This window comes from Condylostylus longicornis, unplaced genomic scaffold, assembly GCF_029603195.1.
Source record: "Condylostylus longicornis isolate FDR11 unplaced genomic scaffold, ASM2960319v2 ptg000075l, whole genome shotgun sequence".
In the NCBI taxonomy this organism is placed as follows: domain Eukaryota; kingdom Metazoa; phylum Arthropoda; class Insecta; order Diptera; family Dolichopodidae; genus Condylostylus; species Condylostylus longicornis.
The window spans coordinates 2,075,723-2,094,501 of NW_026578043.1; the positions used below are offsets into that span (position 1 = coordinate 2,075,723).

An 18,779-nucleotide genomic window follows, 5' to 3' on the forward strand; every position below is an offset into this window, starting at 1 on the left:
TATTACAAATGAGAATTGCTTTTTAAGAACTTTTAAAAAGCCTAACTCAATAATGAAATGTATAAAACACAAATTTATAAAACAATTTAGTAATTAGTTTTGCTAAAATAGCATATTTAGCATAAGTGTTTATTTTTTTTTTGTTCTATAATATAAGTTCACTTCATAAACTTTTTCATATAAGCAATTATTAATATTTAATTTAATAAATATCTATATACTTAATTATTTAAAAACTAAACGTAAAGATTTTAACCAAAAAAAAATTTAAATAGCCATACTTTGTGTTCATAAAGTTGAAATTTTTCTTAACATTTCTTGCATAACATTTAAATAAAAATCAATTTGTTTAGATCTCTATATAAAAAAATATAAAACTTTCTTCATTTAAAAAAAAGGAACATTATTAAACAAAAATCATTTATGAGATATTTTATAAAAGTTTATTTGATTTCACTGATTGCACAAATATAGTAGATTATTACAATATTGTTATGAAGTGGTAGGTGGTTTTGATACATTATTAATTAAAATTTAATTTAAAAATTTACTTAAATATATATGAGACTTTATTTAAGAATAATTAATTAAAAATTTTCAAACTAAAATAATTATTATATTGAATTGAACACTTTATAGACGATATTTTTTTTAGATAAATATAATTTCAATTTCGTATTTTGATAAAGTGTTGATCATTTGAACAATGGTTTTTTATTAGTATTAGAAAAAAAAAAGCAAAATTCGCATGTTTTTAAAGGGAATGGAACTAATAAAGTTTTTTTTTTAATATAAAATGAACACTAATATATTTTCACTGTGGAGTTTTATAACTTAGATACGTTAACAATTTTTTTTTTATTTCAAACTTTCAACTTTATTATATAAATAGAGTTTGATTTATATAGTACCGAAAATATTAATAACTCATTTTAAAACTGAGCGCTAAGACTGAGTAAAAATATTGTATAACATTCTCCTAGAACATATTATTACTGTATTGTATATTGATTCAAAAATCTATTATAAATAAGCTAAACATTTTTAGAAAATTTAATTAATATTATAATTGTGTTGAATCAGTTAATCTCATTTTTAATTATATTTACATTAATAAAATATAATTCGCGTATATTTTATCTTAAAATTAGATTGAAATAAAAAAATTATTAGCTATTCGTTAACACCCATTCTTTGTTACATTTTAAAATATCAAAAACTGTAGAAGACGTTTACGTTCTCTAAAAACGTTGGTTAAAAATTCACAAAATCAATTTAATTGTATATTAAAATGTAGTTATCAACCTATACAATTAACAAACAAACATCGTGTTATAAATAAATTTTTAAAATTATATTATATACATACGTCAAGGTGCTCGAAACAATTTCGCATTCACAAAAACTCTAAAAGTTATTTTGTATTCCTCAAATGTATTATTTGATTATTTTAATAAACATATAAAATGAAAAAAAATTTAATCAAATAAATAAATTGAGGTATACAATTATAAAGTTTAGATGAATTTGATGAAAAATTATTTATACAATCAACTAATAATAACTAATCAACGAATAATAATCTTTATTTCAATATATTTTCTAAGTTATATTATACAAATAGGGATATCAATAAAGAGATATCTATATAGTTCATGGAATAAAATAATAATATTTATAGCTATTCCCTTTTCAATAGGATTCCTCATTCGAAAATAAAAAATATTTTTTAATAAATGCATAAAAATATTTTATGTATATTATGGATATGAAGTAATTGTCCACTTCATATTATTTTTTTTTTTTTTGTTAATCCTATATATTTTAATGCACACCATATATATAGATATTTTTGAGTGTTTAAATATTTATAAAATTTAATTAAGAGTAAAATGTGAATTTTTACAAAATTATTAAATAATTTATAAATAATTTTAACAAAAAAAATAAATAATTATATAATAAGGATTTTAGTTTTTCAAATATATATAAGTACATACATAGGCAAAATATCGTAACATATATTGTTTACAACAATTCTAATTAATGTCCTGTAATTTGTAAGATTTTTTAAACTAATCTACCAAATTAAAGCAGCAATTAAATGATAACCAAATAAATTTTTAATGTAATAAAAAACTGTTTAATATAAGATTTAATCTTCAGAATATAAAAATAAGGTTAACAAATTGTTTAAATATAATATATGTATTTATATTTATAAAAAAATAAATTTATAAATTTATTAAAAATTATACTAAGGTAAGTTATTTAGAAGTGAAAATGAGATTTATAAACTTAATATCTATATAGTTTTTGTTTTTTAAATAATTTTATACTTCTCAATATTTTCAAAAATTAATGATTTTGTTTTTTTATTTTAAATGATATGTAATAATATCTAATCAAAAACTTGTTTTTTTTTAACAAATAATGTCAACACTCATTTTTATAATGCATCACAATATTTTTATTCACTAAATATATTTACATTTATATTTAATAAATTTTTATATTTTATACAATATATTTTTACATTAATATTAAAATTAAAAACATTAAACTATGCTTACATTACACTGCTAAGTATTATGAATATTTATATATTTATTATTATATATTTATATATAATAAAACTATTAATGCATAATTACATATTATTTATATAATTTGTAATTTTTCATTGCTTAAAACATTTTCATCATTTTATTTTATTTCAATTTCATAATACTTAACATTGTAATGTGAACATAGTGTAATTAAAAAAAAAATATATATTTTCATATACAAATACAATTTACACCCTTATTTTATATCCACGTCCAAAAATAAACCAAAAAAAAAAAAAAAACTTAAAAAAAAAAATACCAAACTCTTAAATCCAAATTTAAAAAAAAAAACCATCCAAATTATATATATATACAAAACAAAAACAAACATATTATTAATTGACATTAAAACAAATTTGATAATGATTATTTAACTAAAAAAAAACAAAAAAACAAAATTCAAAATTTTATAGGTCGTCGTTAATGCGCTGGTTCAAGCTATACCGTCCATCTTCAATGTGCTATTGGTGTGTCTAATATTTTGGCTTATTTTTGCCATTATGGGTGTACAGCTTTTTGCTGGAAAATATTTTAAGGTAAATATTAAAACAAAACTTACATGTTTACTGTAAGAAATTAAAACGAAAGTGCTTTGTTAAACAAAAAAGAAAAAACAAAAATATAATGTATCAGTGAGTTTGAAATTTTGGTTAGTTAACATTTACACAAGTATATACAACTAATATTGTATAAGTAACATACATACATTATTTATTTTATATATAGTATAATATATAACACATGTATATATACCTTTCAAAATAACTAACCAAAATAAAATAAATATTTCCTATATGTTTTTGTTTAATATTTATTTTACATATGATTTTTCATTTCAAAAACGCTACTATTTGTAGTTGAACAATAATATTTTTATTTCATTTTACATATTTTATATTCATTTATTTATTCCTTTTAAATTTAAAAAAAAAAAAGACGCTTTTTTAAATTTTATTTAAATTTTTTAAATTTTTCAATGCTTATATTTTTATTTCTTTAACAAAAATTCTTTTTTCTTTTTTTTTTTTAATATTAAAAAATATTTAAAATGGAAAAAATAGTTTCTAACTTTTATATTATTCAAATTCTTTCTTTTTTTATTTCAAATTTTCAAAATCAAATCAATCGGCCATTATATTATATATAATGTTATATAACATCATAATCAAAACACACAAATTAAAAATAAACACACACAAAAAAAAAAATATATATATTATTATATTCAAATAAAACATTTGTATTTTATATACATATATGATATATATATACATAATAAATAAATATTTGCATATATGGATATATAAATACATAAATAATATATTATTATTAAACATATATTATTAAAAAAAAAAAAAAAAAAAAACATAGTGTGTCGATGGAAATGGTAGTACAATAAGTCATGAGATTATACCCAATAAAAATGCATGCGAAATAGAAAATTATACATGGTCGAATTCACCAATGAATTTTGATCATGTTGGCAATGCCTATCTATGTTTATTTCAAGTGGCGACATTTAAAGGTTGGATACAAATCATGAACGATGCCATCGATTCAAGAGAAGTATGATAAAATTTAATGTTATTATTAAGAAAAAATTACTTAAAAACGAAAAATTTTCAACTGGATTTTTTGTTTTTAATAATTTTTTATTACTAATACTTAAGGAATAATATAATATTTTTTTTTTAATTTCATTTTAACTTAAAATGAAAATATTTTCGAAGACACTTTTTTAGATTCATTTTTTTTTTTAATTTAAAGTTTTATTTAAAAAAAAAAAAAGTAAACAGAAAAAAAAATTGACTTTGACTGAAGAAAATTATGTGAAAAAGAGAAAATAAAAATTAAATTCAAAAATTCCTATATTCTTTTTCATTTTGTTCTGTTTATAAATGTTAATCCTTAATCTAAATATAATGAAATATTTACATTAAATAATTAAAAAGTTTTTGGTTAAAAATGTTTAATTTATCATTAAACAATTTTTACACAATTTCTTCAATCAATATTATAAGTGACAAGAGTGAACAATGAAAACTTTATTAATAATTTCAATTATTATTTTTTTTTTCATATGGTTATCAAATTTATCGATCGTTTTATTAAAAATTGATACTTTCAGAGTATAAAAATTTAGATAAAGAATTTGTTTTTAATAAAAAAAAATAAAGTTTTTTTTGTTTCCAACAAAATTTGAACAAAAAAAAAATAAGAAAAAATTCACAAATTATATTAATATTCTCCTTTTCATTTTTTTCTTTTTTCTTTTTATTTTAAACCAACATTATTATCACATTAATATAATATTTAAAATTAATATTTAAATATATATTTAAATAAAAAAAAAAAACAAACAATTTTCAAAACCAAACAAACAAATTGCACAATCCTTACTAAATCCTTGAATTTTTTAAAACATTTTCAATATTTCAAATCCATCATTATTCTCATTTTTGCATTATTTCAAATTATCCGATTCATAATCATTTTTTTTTACAAAATTTTCATTACATTTTGTTTCCTTTATTTTTTTTTCAATTTCATATTATTTTTCTTACTGTTTTTTTTTTCTTTTAATCATTTCATTTACACACTAATAATTTGAAAATTTCAAAATTGTAATATTTCAAAATTTCATTTATCATAATATTAATGAAAAAAAATTCGTTTTAAAAATAATCAATTTCACTTTCAATTTGTTCATCATAAAATTTAATCATCGGGTTTTCCTAAAAAAATCAATTCGCAAAATTTGTTTAAATATATTAAAAATAATTTTAATATTAATATTATTTTATAAAATAATAATTTATATGAAAATATAATAATATAAAAAATATAAATAAAATAATTTTATTTTTTCGATACAAAACTTCAAATAATTTCGTATACCTTATTTAATAATTATGATGAAAAAAAAAAACAAAAATCAAAAAACAAAACAAAAAAAAAATAATTGTATACGTATCGAAAAAAACAGGTGGACAAACAACCGATACGCGAAATAAATATCTACATGTATTTATATTTTGTATTCTTCATTATATTTGGATCATTTTTCACATTAAATCTATTCATTGGTGTCATCATCGATAATTTTAATGAGCAAAAGAAAAAGGCCGGCGGATCATTGGAAATGTTTATGACTGACGATCAGAAAAAGTACTACAATGCTATGAAAAAGATGGGCTCCAAGAAACCATTAAAAGCGACGCCTAGACCTAGGGTAAAAATACTAAAAAAAAACAGAAAAAAAAATTAGTTTTTGTTTTCATAACTTTAATATTATATGTGTGTGTGTTAAATGTTGTTTTATACTTTCAAAATGACAAAACCTAAAGTAAATTAAATAATTAAAATATTTTTTTTTTGTTCCTTTCTCTTATTTAATTTTCAAAAAAAAAAATTAAATAAATATTTTACAATTTTAATTATGAAATTTATCAATTTTAAAAGCAAATCAAACAAAAAAAAATTAAGTACAAAAGCTTTAAGCTTCTTATATATATACTTTCATATATATATATATACATATATGTGTACATTTTGAAAGCTTTATAGTTCTAAAATAATAAAAATTTATTTTTAATTTTTATTTTTATTGCTTAAATAAACCAAATGAAATTACTTTCATTTCCTTTTATAAATATATTAAAAGGAAATATTCAATTTAATATCGTTTATTTTATAGTTTAAAAGCTGCAATTTGCTAACATTTTCTTAAAAAAAAAAAAAGATTACAAAAAAAAAATAACACACAAAATTAAGTTCAAGTTTTTATCTGTTAATTTTGTTGAGATCTTTATATGCTATATTAACGCTGGGATCTCTAATTGATCTTCCTGTTATATTTAAAATGGTTAATTACATTTTTATATGTTTATTAAATGCTTTCATTAATTTTTTAATTAAATTGTTAATTTTATTTATTTACTTGAAAAAAAATGTTATTCGTTTTAATGAAAACAATGCTTATAACAAATCAAAAAAAAAAATGTTTTTCAAGCTTTAGATTCATTTAACTTATAGATATTAAAAAAAAAATTAAAAAGCTTTCAATTTTAATTTTAAAATTTATCTTTGAAAATTTCCAAAAAAAAACGAAACCTTATGGTTTTAATATTTTCAAGAGGTATTATTATTTTTTATTTTCTTTTAAAAATTAAAATCATAAATATAACAATAACTTAAAGCTACTTAAACACAACTTTTTGGTAAAAAAAAATTAAAATTATTAATTTATCAAAATAAAGTATATATACATTTATGCTAAAATATCAAAGGTGCTTTAAAATAACATTAAAATATTATTTAAAACAATACTTAGCAAAACAAAAAAAAAATACTCTGCTTTTTATCACGCTTCTGTTAATAATTTATTTGGCTTTTGTTTCAAACGAAAATTGCTTTGTTAAAAACAAAACAAAACTACTATATTATAATTATATTACTGTTGCTATATGAAATATGTTATTATATAGGTAAAAATACTATATAAATACAATATTTGTACAAAAATATAAACCACAATCTATGATAGACAACGGAAACTGAACTTTGCGACGGGTCCTTTAATACTTTTGTTACAATAATTTCCTTTTCGAACGCAAAATAGAACAAAACAGCATTTTCAACTAATTAATAGTATATACTTAAGTTTGAAACGTTTTTCGAATAAATAAATTTTGTGACAATTGCAATTAATCAAAGTCTGTAGTCTAATTCAATTAGTTGTATCTCATTTTACAAATACACAAGATAGAAATCAATCAATTATATTAAACAAATATTAATATTACAATGTACTTATAATGCACAAAATATTGTTAATTGCAATATTAAAATTTAAAAACACAATTACGCACTAATAATTGTTAAACAAAAATATATGTTGAATTAAAACTTAGTTAATATAAGTATGTTGTCTGCTTTTGTTTTCTTACAATAAATTTCAACCAACAGAATTATAATATATGTTCTTAAGCACATGTAGGACTTAATAATAAGCCCTAATATAATTTCTTAATAATATATAGAATTATTTAATTAATTTATAATATTAATGATAATTTTATAAATCATATAAAATTAAATATATATTTAAATGTATATTTATTCACAGGAAAATATTATCAAAGGAAATTTGAAATATAATTTTTGAAAAAATAGTTGTGCTCCTCGAAAAGTTGATATACAGAAAGAGTGGTTTTTAAAGCTGCATAAACTATTTAATATAAGACAATTTAACAATTTTTTTACTTTTAAATTTTTAACAAATTTATTAGCAATTTACTTTTTAAGAAAATACAAAATCTAATAATGTATTCATATGACAGATAAAATATTTAAAGAAACTACATTCTTATAACTTATTTTAAGCATAGTAACATAACTATAATACTCGTATACAATATTCTGTATTATGTAATGCTAAGCAATAATTTAAATTACAATTTGTTAATATTTCGTTTTCTCTTTCAATTCCATTGTCTGTAGTTTGTGTTGTCTACCATTAACGGCAATTTTTGACAAATGAAGTTGTTTTAATTCAACCCGGTATACCGAAAATATCTAAATTTTGAATGATCCAATCGCGAGAAACAAGTCACATCAGTTTGTTTGATACTTGAGCGTCCTCTAATTAGGTTTCCTTGTTTTGTAAACATGCGCTAAAATCCATGCTGTCTACATGTGAAATTGCTAATTTGTTATAAAAATTTATATTCTTCATATTCCACTTGTTAAATTTGCTCAAATTTTTTATTTATCCGGTATTTATAATTGTCTTTTATTTTTTCTCTGACTTCGTTTGTTATTCTTTTGGAAATCGCTGTCACTCTACATTGTGACCATCTATCCAATATAAAATTTGGTTTTAAGTCTCAACTTTCTTATGAAACATCCTGAAAACATAATAAAATTACTTCTGACCCATCTTATTTTATTTGAAAATTATATAAAAAAAACATATTTCTGATTTCATTGTTAAGTATTGATTTTAAAGCACCTTATATAAATATAGTATATACATATATACTACTTTGATAAAATAATTGATTTTTTGGATTCTTGAAAAATTTTTAATGTATAGCTACTTTAAAAAAATAAAAATAGCAAGCAATTACTTACGTAAATAAAAAAATCTACGAAAATTTATTTTAAATATTGCCCATCATCTACGTTATTAAAAAAAAACCAGTGTAATAAATTAAAATACGACTAATAAAGCTTACACTTTAAAACTTTTCAAAAAACTTCGATAATTCACGTTAATTACTTATATAACAATGATCATGCAAGTACAAAACGAAGAAATTTCTTATTGCAAAAGAAACATTCCAAAAATAATTTAATTTCTAATTGCAAAGAAAAAAATTTTTGACTTTTATGCTTTCTTTTTTAATAATTTAAAAATATTATAATAAAAAAAATGGAAATTAAAGCATACAGAGGCAAAAATTTAATTTATGATGCATTGGCCTTTATCTTTATTTAGGATGTTTTGCAAAATTAGATAAATTTTTGTCCTTTTTTTCAATTTAATAAAAAACGGATAAAATAATCTTTGCAAAACTTTAGATTTAAATATTAGAAAATAATAGAAATTTAGAATTTTTACAGTATTAATTTTTTTTTTATATTTTTTTTTATTTATATTATATATAAATACATTTTATTCTAATCTCATCATTGAAATATATTGAACATGTAAATTGAAAACGTTTCCATATATGTAGTATAAGATACAATATATTTTCACTATATAAATATTTTTATATATATATAGTACATTATATATACAGGTACTCATATACATAATTATATTTCAACTATACTATAGTATATTTTAGTAGAATTAAATGGTAAACGTTTAATATATACATAAAGTATAATACTACACATAATTTTTCATATTATTAACATTGAAATTTATTTAAAAAAAAAATGAAAAACAACAACTTCTCCAAATTCATTGTAATGTATACAAAAGAAATGTAATAAGAAACATTTTTATGAACTATAAATCAATATACTTAAATAGATATTTGGCATGATCACTCTCTATGGTTATATAAATAGAATTTCATATATAAAACTTTTTTAAATACTTCCTATATATATATTAACTATTGCATTAGTCGTATAAATATTAGTCGTAATTTTGAATGCTATCTCTTTTATTATTCTCTTTATATATATTGTACATGTATATTAGTTAATAATTATGTAATGGATAGAACATAAAATAGTTATGAAACTCTCCTTTTTTTCTTTTATAATTTTAGTATTTCCTCTATTTCCAATAAAATATAAGAAGCATGCTTGCATTTTAAATATAATGTAAATAATAATTTTTTTTTCATTTATAAGTACATTTTCTTTTTTCTTTTTAATAATTTTTAATATCTTTGTGATTCTCAAAATGGAAACCGATATCTTTGTCAAAACTCCTTTCTGCTAAACTTTATTTTACTAATCATATATAATAGTTGTATGTGTATATATTTTAATTATGCATTTTAAATTTTATTCAAAATAAAAAAAAATATCATGTAAAACGATTTTGAAATTCAATAATAATTAATCAAAAAATTAAAAAATGGGAAATTGAAAGTAACTTATTATTTAGTGTTACAAGCTAATTAATTGTTATCGTAAACCTTCTCTTAAGTGATTATTACTAGTAACTATACTATAGTAATAAATATAATTTACTACCAACAATATTATACTAAGTAACAATTGAAATAGCATTACTTTTGTCTCGAAACATCTGTCGGGAATCTAGACAGATTTCTAAAAGGGTCCAGGTCACAAGTTGTGATAGAAAAATGGTACATTTGTGCGTTTTGCACCGCCTACGTCAACCAACCAAATAACCAACAGAATCCGAATTTTTTGTTATACATGTATATAGCGGTCAGAAATTTCAAATATTTAATATTAAGACTAAAATTTCACTGCTATATAATAAAATTGATGTTTGATTAACATACTACTATCAACTGTTATTTTCCAAACTTCTTGGGTAAAATTATTATCCAACGATTGGCTTACCGACTATTTATCAAAACATATGTAAATATCTCATTAAATTACGATACTAATTATTTTACGTAAAGCCGTAATAAGTTTTATATAATTATTATGGAAGTTGTAATACATATAAATATCATCTATGACCTATTTAATTAAAAAATCATACTGACTAAAAACAATTGCAGTAACACTAAAATTTTCAATTTCCAATATTTTTGAAATCTATCTTAAGTTTATATATTTATCATAATTAATATTATAAATGCATGTGAGAAAATGTGTCTAATTGGATGATGTAAATATTTTTCTTAATTAATAACATGCATAATAAAAATCATTGTATTTATTTTTTACATATTTCTTGCATGTTAGAGGTTGACATTTTCAATTTTTTACATATATTTAGATTTTTCAATTCTTCAAAATTTTTCTAGTATAATTCATAGTCCTTTATATTCTTTTATTAAGAAAAATACATATTTTTCTTTCTTTTTAATAATGATTTTTAAATATTAATTCTATTACAAATTTACCCGTCATTTAATTTAATACATAATTAATCAAATAAAAAAGAATTATTAAACAAACCATTAATTTTTTTTCTTTTTGAGATAATTATAAAACAAAATATCAGTAAATATATTGAGTTTTATCAATAAACTAAGCTTTAAGTACTATAAAAAAATTAAATACGCTTTCGTTAAATCATCTATATTAAATATATAGAAATTGATTATTTTAATTTTGTTTAATAATTCAACAACATTTCAACAACATCAAATTTGCTAGTTAAGAAACTCTTGTTTTTCTGTATTTTTTAATAATTCTTATGATTTTTCAAACATATTTTTTTCATTTTCTTTTCAAGTTTATATTTAATTTTAATTCCTAGAATTGTTGTCCTTATAAAATTATAAAATAAAAGAAATTTTCAGATACTAAACTATATTTATGAGCAAACAAAGCTCAATGTTTTACCGACCACCGCATTGCTTAAACAATAGGAGAATAAAAATTTATACACATAAATAAATATTCATAAAAATTTAATTTTGGGAAGATACATTATTCCGATTTCAACGGAAACTAAATTTTTCCAGCCTTTTTTTGTATTGTAAATTGTCTTTTGAGTCCTCTGAGTTGAATTCCTTCCTTTTATGGAGCTCTAAAAAATTTTTAGTTTTAGATTTAATTTAACGTAGTCCTCTAATTCACCACTTAAACAAGATCCCACAATAGGTCCCTATTGTGATTGGATGTCAAATTTCATTATTTTTATAGTGTACAAACCCTGCAACTTGTAGAACGAATCGTGACTTTAAAAAACTAATCACGTTTATGGTTGGTTTAATATGATGCCACATCGTGTTTTCAAAAATCAGTGACTGTTCAGAGGTATATCCACATCTTAGAGGTATACATATCCAATAAAACTTAAAGATATATCCAATAAAGTTCTAATATTAATTGATTTTGTTCTTAGTATACTTGCTAAAATGAATTTCATAAATATATCTCTTATACAAAAACAAAAACTATAATGCGGTCGGTTTCCTATTTAAATTTGATTTATTCAATTTATATAATAAAAGTCGGTCAAATTTATAAATTTTAATAATGTAGGTGTAAAGGTAAGTCATATATTAATACTATAAGCAAATATATTGATGTAAACAATATTTTATTTTATTAATAATACTAAAAAAGGTAATATGTACCAGAATCTACAAAAAAATTCTACATACATTTTCTAAGATTCTATTATTAATTTAATTTTAAAAAATTGAAAAAAGTAACAACAACCCTGTCAGAGTTAAACGAAAATCATATACATTTGTACATTTGTCCAATTGTAAAAAAATGACTGTGAAATTTAGTATCTAATTACATAAAATTAATAATATGCATGCAACATTAAAAAACCTCAATACATAAAGTTAGATAATAAATTTAGAAATACAACTAATTTAGCGCATAAATTGGAACACAAAGAAAAAAAATAAAAAAATAAAAAATAGAAATATTCTTCCAATAATTTCATTACTTTTATTTTGTCTTGAATTTATTTAAATAAAAAAAAAATTAAAGAAAAAACTTTGATATAGTGTAAAAAATCATAATAAGTAAATTTCATTCTGTAGAAGTTATAAGTATTTTCTTACATTTTAGACAAAACTATAATCTAATAAATATGTACATTTAGATAAGTATACAAATTTTTAGTAAAATAAAAAATTAAACACATATACCTATAATACATTTTTACATAATTAAACTTTACATATATTATAACTATATACCTTTGTAACTATATAGAATAATTAAACTCCCCCTATAAGTATAGTTTGAGTTAATTGAAAACTTAGAGTATAAAACCTAAAATACATAATATAGTACAAATATAATTGTAAATATTAAACTAATTCAAAACATGAATAAGACATGGTTATATGTATGCATATATTTAGATAACTTTTAATTTTAACATTAACACTACAATATATAGATTCATTAAAACTTTTGTAACTATATAAATAACTTATAGATTAACATTTTAAAACTTATACATTTTTATACATATTACACATATATATATACATTAGAAAGTTAGAATAAAAATATAGATAATTGTAATAATAATGGTATTAAAGGAATGTTTAGAAGATTGTAGTTAAAATAAATTAATTTCTAGTCTTTCTTACAATATACATATACATATAGTTAGGATTATATTAAATTTAGTAATAATGAAAACATAAACTTTCATAATACCATTAAATTATCAATACTTGTAGCAAAAGAAACACAAGTTTTGAGAGCGTAATTACTTTGTCTTAAAACTAAATTAAAGTTGTATTTATACAATTTTCTAAAATATTTGTTTTAAATTTTTCATATGGTCTGAAATATTATATATATTTATTTTACTTAATTGCTTCTGATGCCTACCTATGTACTTTCTATTACAAACAATTTACTATGAACACAATAACCGTACAAATTTTCTAATTTTACAATTTAAATAAACTTTTTCTCATTTTTCGGATGCTATTTAAGCTTTCTATATAATGCAATTACTTCGAAAAATAATTTTAATTTTTTCAATCACTATAAAAAAATGTTGTGTATAAAATCTAAGCTAAAATTTTTACTCTTTAATAATAAATACAAAATTTTTCAAATTCAATTTGCGTCGTTTTATCCACAAAATCTACATAAATAAAATTCGTACATAATAAATAAACTTTTATTTATTAATTTGTTATATACTTCTTATTCAGACAAAAAATTCATTGAAAATCTTTACTAAATTTTAACTAAACTTCCTCTTAAAAATAATTTTTCCATTCTGAATAATTAAAATTATGATTCAGATCAAAAGAAAAATTTGAAATGAATTTCATATTTTAAAATATATTAAAAAAAAGAAAACTAAATCAAATAATTTACAATCGTTTTAAGATACTAGTAATTATGCGACAAATTATAATAAGAATACTAAACAATTTCGTTTTGAAATAAAAGAAAAATAGGTGTATTGTGCGAGTTCGTCCATTCTGAAACTTATTTTAATAATAAACTATTAAAATAAACTATTTACAAAAATACTATATATACTTCTATATTAAAAATATATAAATAACACAACATAAAATCAAAATTTTTATACAACATATGAAATTTTTCAAAACAGTTTTTAAAATACTAATATGACATTATGAACACCAAAACATATCTCTAAATTTTCCTTAAAACATATTACTATTCAAATACAAAACCAAAATATATAACAAAATATGTCCGAACACACTTATAAAACAAAAATACACTCTCAAACACAAAGCCATAATAGAATCAAATCCTTACAAAAACAGCAAATAACAGTTTTGATTTTTGAAAACACAACAATTATATTAGCATATAAAAGAACACAAAATATTTTTTTACACTCAATTATATACATATTATTTAACAGAAACAAAACAAAAAAAAAATGCACCCTTATGTTATGGAGATATCCTTTGTAGATTTTTTTTTATTTTTTTGTAAAAAAAAATTACAAAAACAATTTCCTTAATCCTTGAAAATATTGGTTTGGAATGAACTTAAAAGATACTTTTATATTATTAATAGTATAAAATGATAACAATTTTTGTTAATTTTTATTTTAATTTACATAAAATACACAATTATTATGCACAAATAAAACAATATATAGAAATATATAAACAATATAATATGTATAAGGAGAAAAAACATTCGGGTGCCTTTGAAAATAAACACATTTTTCAATAAATAATTTATTTCTACCTTTTATAACAAAACAACATAGAACAATGCCAAAAATTTCAAGGAATAAACAACTATAACATACAACTGGAACAAATTACACACTAAATAAAACTTAGATAGGCTATTGCAACCAAGGGAATTCTATATAAAAATGATGTTTTCTAAAATATTAATTTCTTTATCTTGAAAGAATAGAAAAAAAAACAAGCAATATTACTCAAATTTTAACATTTATCTAACAAATCTTATGGTAATAAAAATTAATTTATAGGTGTGTGTGTTAAAAACATTTACGGATAAAGTTATATGTGAGGAAAATATTGTCTAAAATTTTTTACATTCTTTGTAGATACACTGATTTTTTAATATTAAAAAATCAAAAATGAAAAAATTTTTCAAAACAAATGAATTATCTTCCAATCTTACTAAGAAATCAATAGACAATATTTATTAATTTTTATATTTACTTTGCAGTGCATTTAAAATTAAAAGTTCAATATTTTTTAAAACCTTAATATTCATTTGAACACACAAGAATTGTTGAAAATACTTAATTCACTCCCTGTTTAAAAGAAGTTTAAGTTTAAAAGAATTTTAAGAAGTTTAATTTAAGTTTAAAAGAATTGTATATGATCTAGTAGTTAGTAAATATCATTTTTAATGAATTTCGTTGGTTTAAATTATTTTTGAAACCATATAATGAGACACTTACACAAAGGTATTTTTTTAAGAAAATTTATCAATTAAGGAATATTTATAACTTGTAATATGTAAGTACAAAAAAAAAACTAATTTATAAATTAGATATTATTAAATTGCATTTGTTAAGTTAATTGTTAATAAAAAAAAGAAAAAAATAACAAAAAAAGGAAACCAAATTCAAGACAATTTTTCGAAATAGTTTGGAAGTATATTAGCTCTGCTTCTTCATTAATAAAAAATTACAAAAAATTCTAGCATCAGACTTTTTCTCATTAACTAAAAAAAAGGAATTTTAAGAAACAACATGGTCATACATATGTACATTTTTTTCTCCATGAAGTATTACTTATATACAATCAAACTTAGAAAACAAAATTCTAAGATATAGTAAAAAGCGAATATTTGATTGTTTAATATGTTTTTTTTTTAAAAGCAAGTTAAAATATACTAGTAACTGTATACAACAAAATTGTGAGGTTTTTTACTTAAAAAAAATAAAAAAACAAAAGAATAATTTTAAGTGATAATTTATAAATTCGTTTTTAAGTATTCTACGAGTATACATAAAAATTGATTTTATACAACAAAAAAAATATGTTTATATGAAAAAGCAATTTACTTAAAATGTCACAGAAAATGTTATTTGGAAAATGTTCAAAACTTTATGAAAACAACTTTCTTTTCGAATAAAAATTTTTACGTTTCTAATACAAAAAATTATTGTCTCTAATGTGGCTTACATCAATTAAATATGCGATAACAAGTGTGTTCACTTTTAATTTAACAAAATAACTATATTGCTTATTTACAATAATATCAAAATATACAAAATCTTTATAAAAAAATTCTTTTAAAATCAATATCATATAATATCATTTTTCATATTAAGTTAATTTGAAGGTGAAAAATCAAATACATATTATCAGATACAAAACTATCATAAAGTATTCTACAAAATTTGTAAGTAATTTTGAAATTTAAATCATAGTAATATATTGAAGTTTTTTTTAAGATAAAAATTAAATTTTATATTGGAATAATAAAAATTGATCCTATTTAATAAACTACTAGAAATTTAATAATATGCAAGTAATTTTAAATTTCGTTTGTATAAAGAAATGCTTCAATTTTAAAATAAACTTGATAAAACTACACTGGCAAATATAAAAAAAAAATTGAATTAATTTGTTTACTAGGTTACTAAATTATGTCGTAATATAGTTTCCGGTAGTTTCGACACCAACATTAAATTCACTTTAACTTACTAATATTATTTCTAATACTAATTGATTTATTACTAGAAAAGAAATTAATTATGTGATGAACTTATGATTAATTATGACATTTTTCTCAAAATAACTTTCGTCTTACCATTAAATTCAATATATTCGAAAATAAAACTTGCATGAATATTATGTTTTCGTTACCTCAACATAAAGCTTTTTAAATTATTTAATAATTTTAAAATTATATTTTCAATATACTTCAATATATTATATACAAGTCACTAAAAACATTAATACATCAAACATACAAAAATTAAATTAAAAAAAATGTCACAATTCTAATAAATTAAAAGTGAATTTTATCAGGTAAAGTAAATAAACCCTATAGAAAACAATTAAAATCCTTAAACTATACCTAATATTATTGAAATTTATTCAATAAAGCTTTTCTCAAATTATTTTAATCAATTTAAAAAGTTAGATATAAAAAAATCCCTTTATTAAACTCATTTTATTATTATTTAAAATGCTTTAATTATAATATTCAAGCTAAAACCCTTTGACGCTTTGTTTAAATTAAGTTTCCAAAAATATATAATTAATTTTTTATGTTGACTTAAAATTTAACTTCATCAAAATTTTATATTAATATATATAAATAATACAATTTGCTAAAATAATATTAAAACCAATTTACTCTTACCCAAAATTAGTTTTGCTTTAAATTTTGTAAGATTATTTCTAATTACTCTATTAATTTGATAACTATTGATTTTCATGCTAATTTTTTAAAAAAAATTTATTCTTTCTTTAGCATTTACTTATAAACTTAACATAATTGAAGGATTTGCTTCGTATTAAAAATCATAATTGTATTCAAAAATTTGCTAAAAATTTGAACTATATCAAAGTCCACCATCAATAAAAGAAACTAACAAATTCAGCTTTGCTATATACTTTAGTACATGCAGGATTTAAAAGAAGTCTAAAAATATTCAATAATTTTACAGATGAATTTTAAAGAAATGTTTGATTTTTTCTTTGTTAAATATTATTAAAGTTAATAAACTTTTTTTGCATTATTTTAAAAGGAAACTATCATATTTCTGATTTGAAGGTGGAAAAATGTTTCAATTTCTTATTTTATATTCTTCTAAAACTGGTATTCTAACTTCATGAGCTCTTACTACTGAACAAATTATTAATACATTATTATGTAATGCATATATTATATATATGTAACAATATTTTGTCTTTTGAAGGAGGTGCAAGTGAATTGTTTTAAGAATTGACATTAACATATTTTTATACTACTTGAGAGCTCGTTTATATCGTAAATTGTTCAAGTTGTTTTAGTAATGTTCAAGCAGTTTAATTCTATATATAACAAAAATTTAAAGCTTTTTAAAAAGTATATTTCATTTTTCTAAAATTATATGCATTTAAAAAAAAATTGTCCATTCTAAATTTATAATCAAATTATGAAAGATAATATTTCTTCAATGGAAGTAAATTGGTTTTAATTTAAATTTGAATTGAGTTAAATTTATTAAAAACAATATTAATAAAAATTAATAATTTTAAAAAACTTAATTCGAATTTCTTTATAAGACAAAAGCAAATAATCTCTGTATATTTTCAATTAGTATTTATGTATAAAATAAAATTGAGCCTTTATTTAATTTAAATGAAAAGTTTTTGATTTTCATGTATAGGCTATTTGAAATAAAAAAAACTTAAAATTTTCAAACAAAATTGGCATACGATATTAGTTTCAAAGATTTATGGCCTCAGTTTCAAATATTTCAAATATAATCTTACTGATTCTACAACATGGCATACACAAATCTTCTTAAAAAAAACTAAATATTATATTCATTTTCAATTACAATAAATTAAGAAT

General features: G+C 19.3%; 1 protein-coding gene across 50 annotated transcripts in view; it reads left to right on the forward strand.

Moving 5' to 3' along the window:
* The window catches only part of LOC129612666 (sodium channel protein para), a 156,579-nt gene that overhangs the window by 131,048 nt on the left and 6,752 nt on the right, over positions 1 to 18,779 (forward strand). For all 50 annotated transcript variants that reach the window (XM_055526377.1, XM_055526376.1, XM_055526384.1 and 47 more), the window contains 3 exons: positions 3,023 to 3,145; positions 3,981 to 4,175; positions 5,596 to 5,841. In XM_055526377.1, the coding sequence (XP_055382352.1) occupies positions 3,023 to 3,145; positions 3,981 to 4,175; positions 5,596 to 5,841 (564 nt within the window). The remainder of the gene's footprint in view (positions 1 to 3,022; positions 3,146 to 3,980; positions 4,176 to 5,595; positions 5,842 to 18,779) is intronic.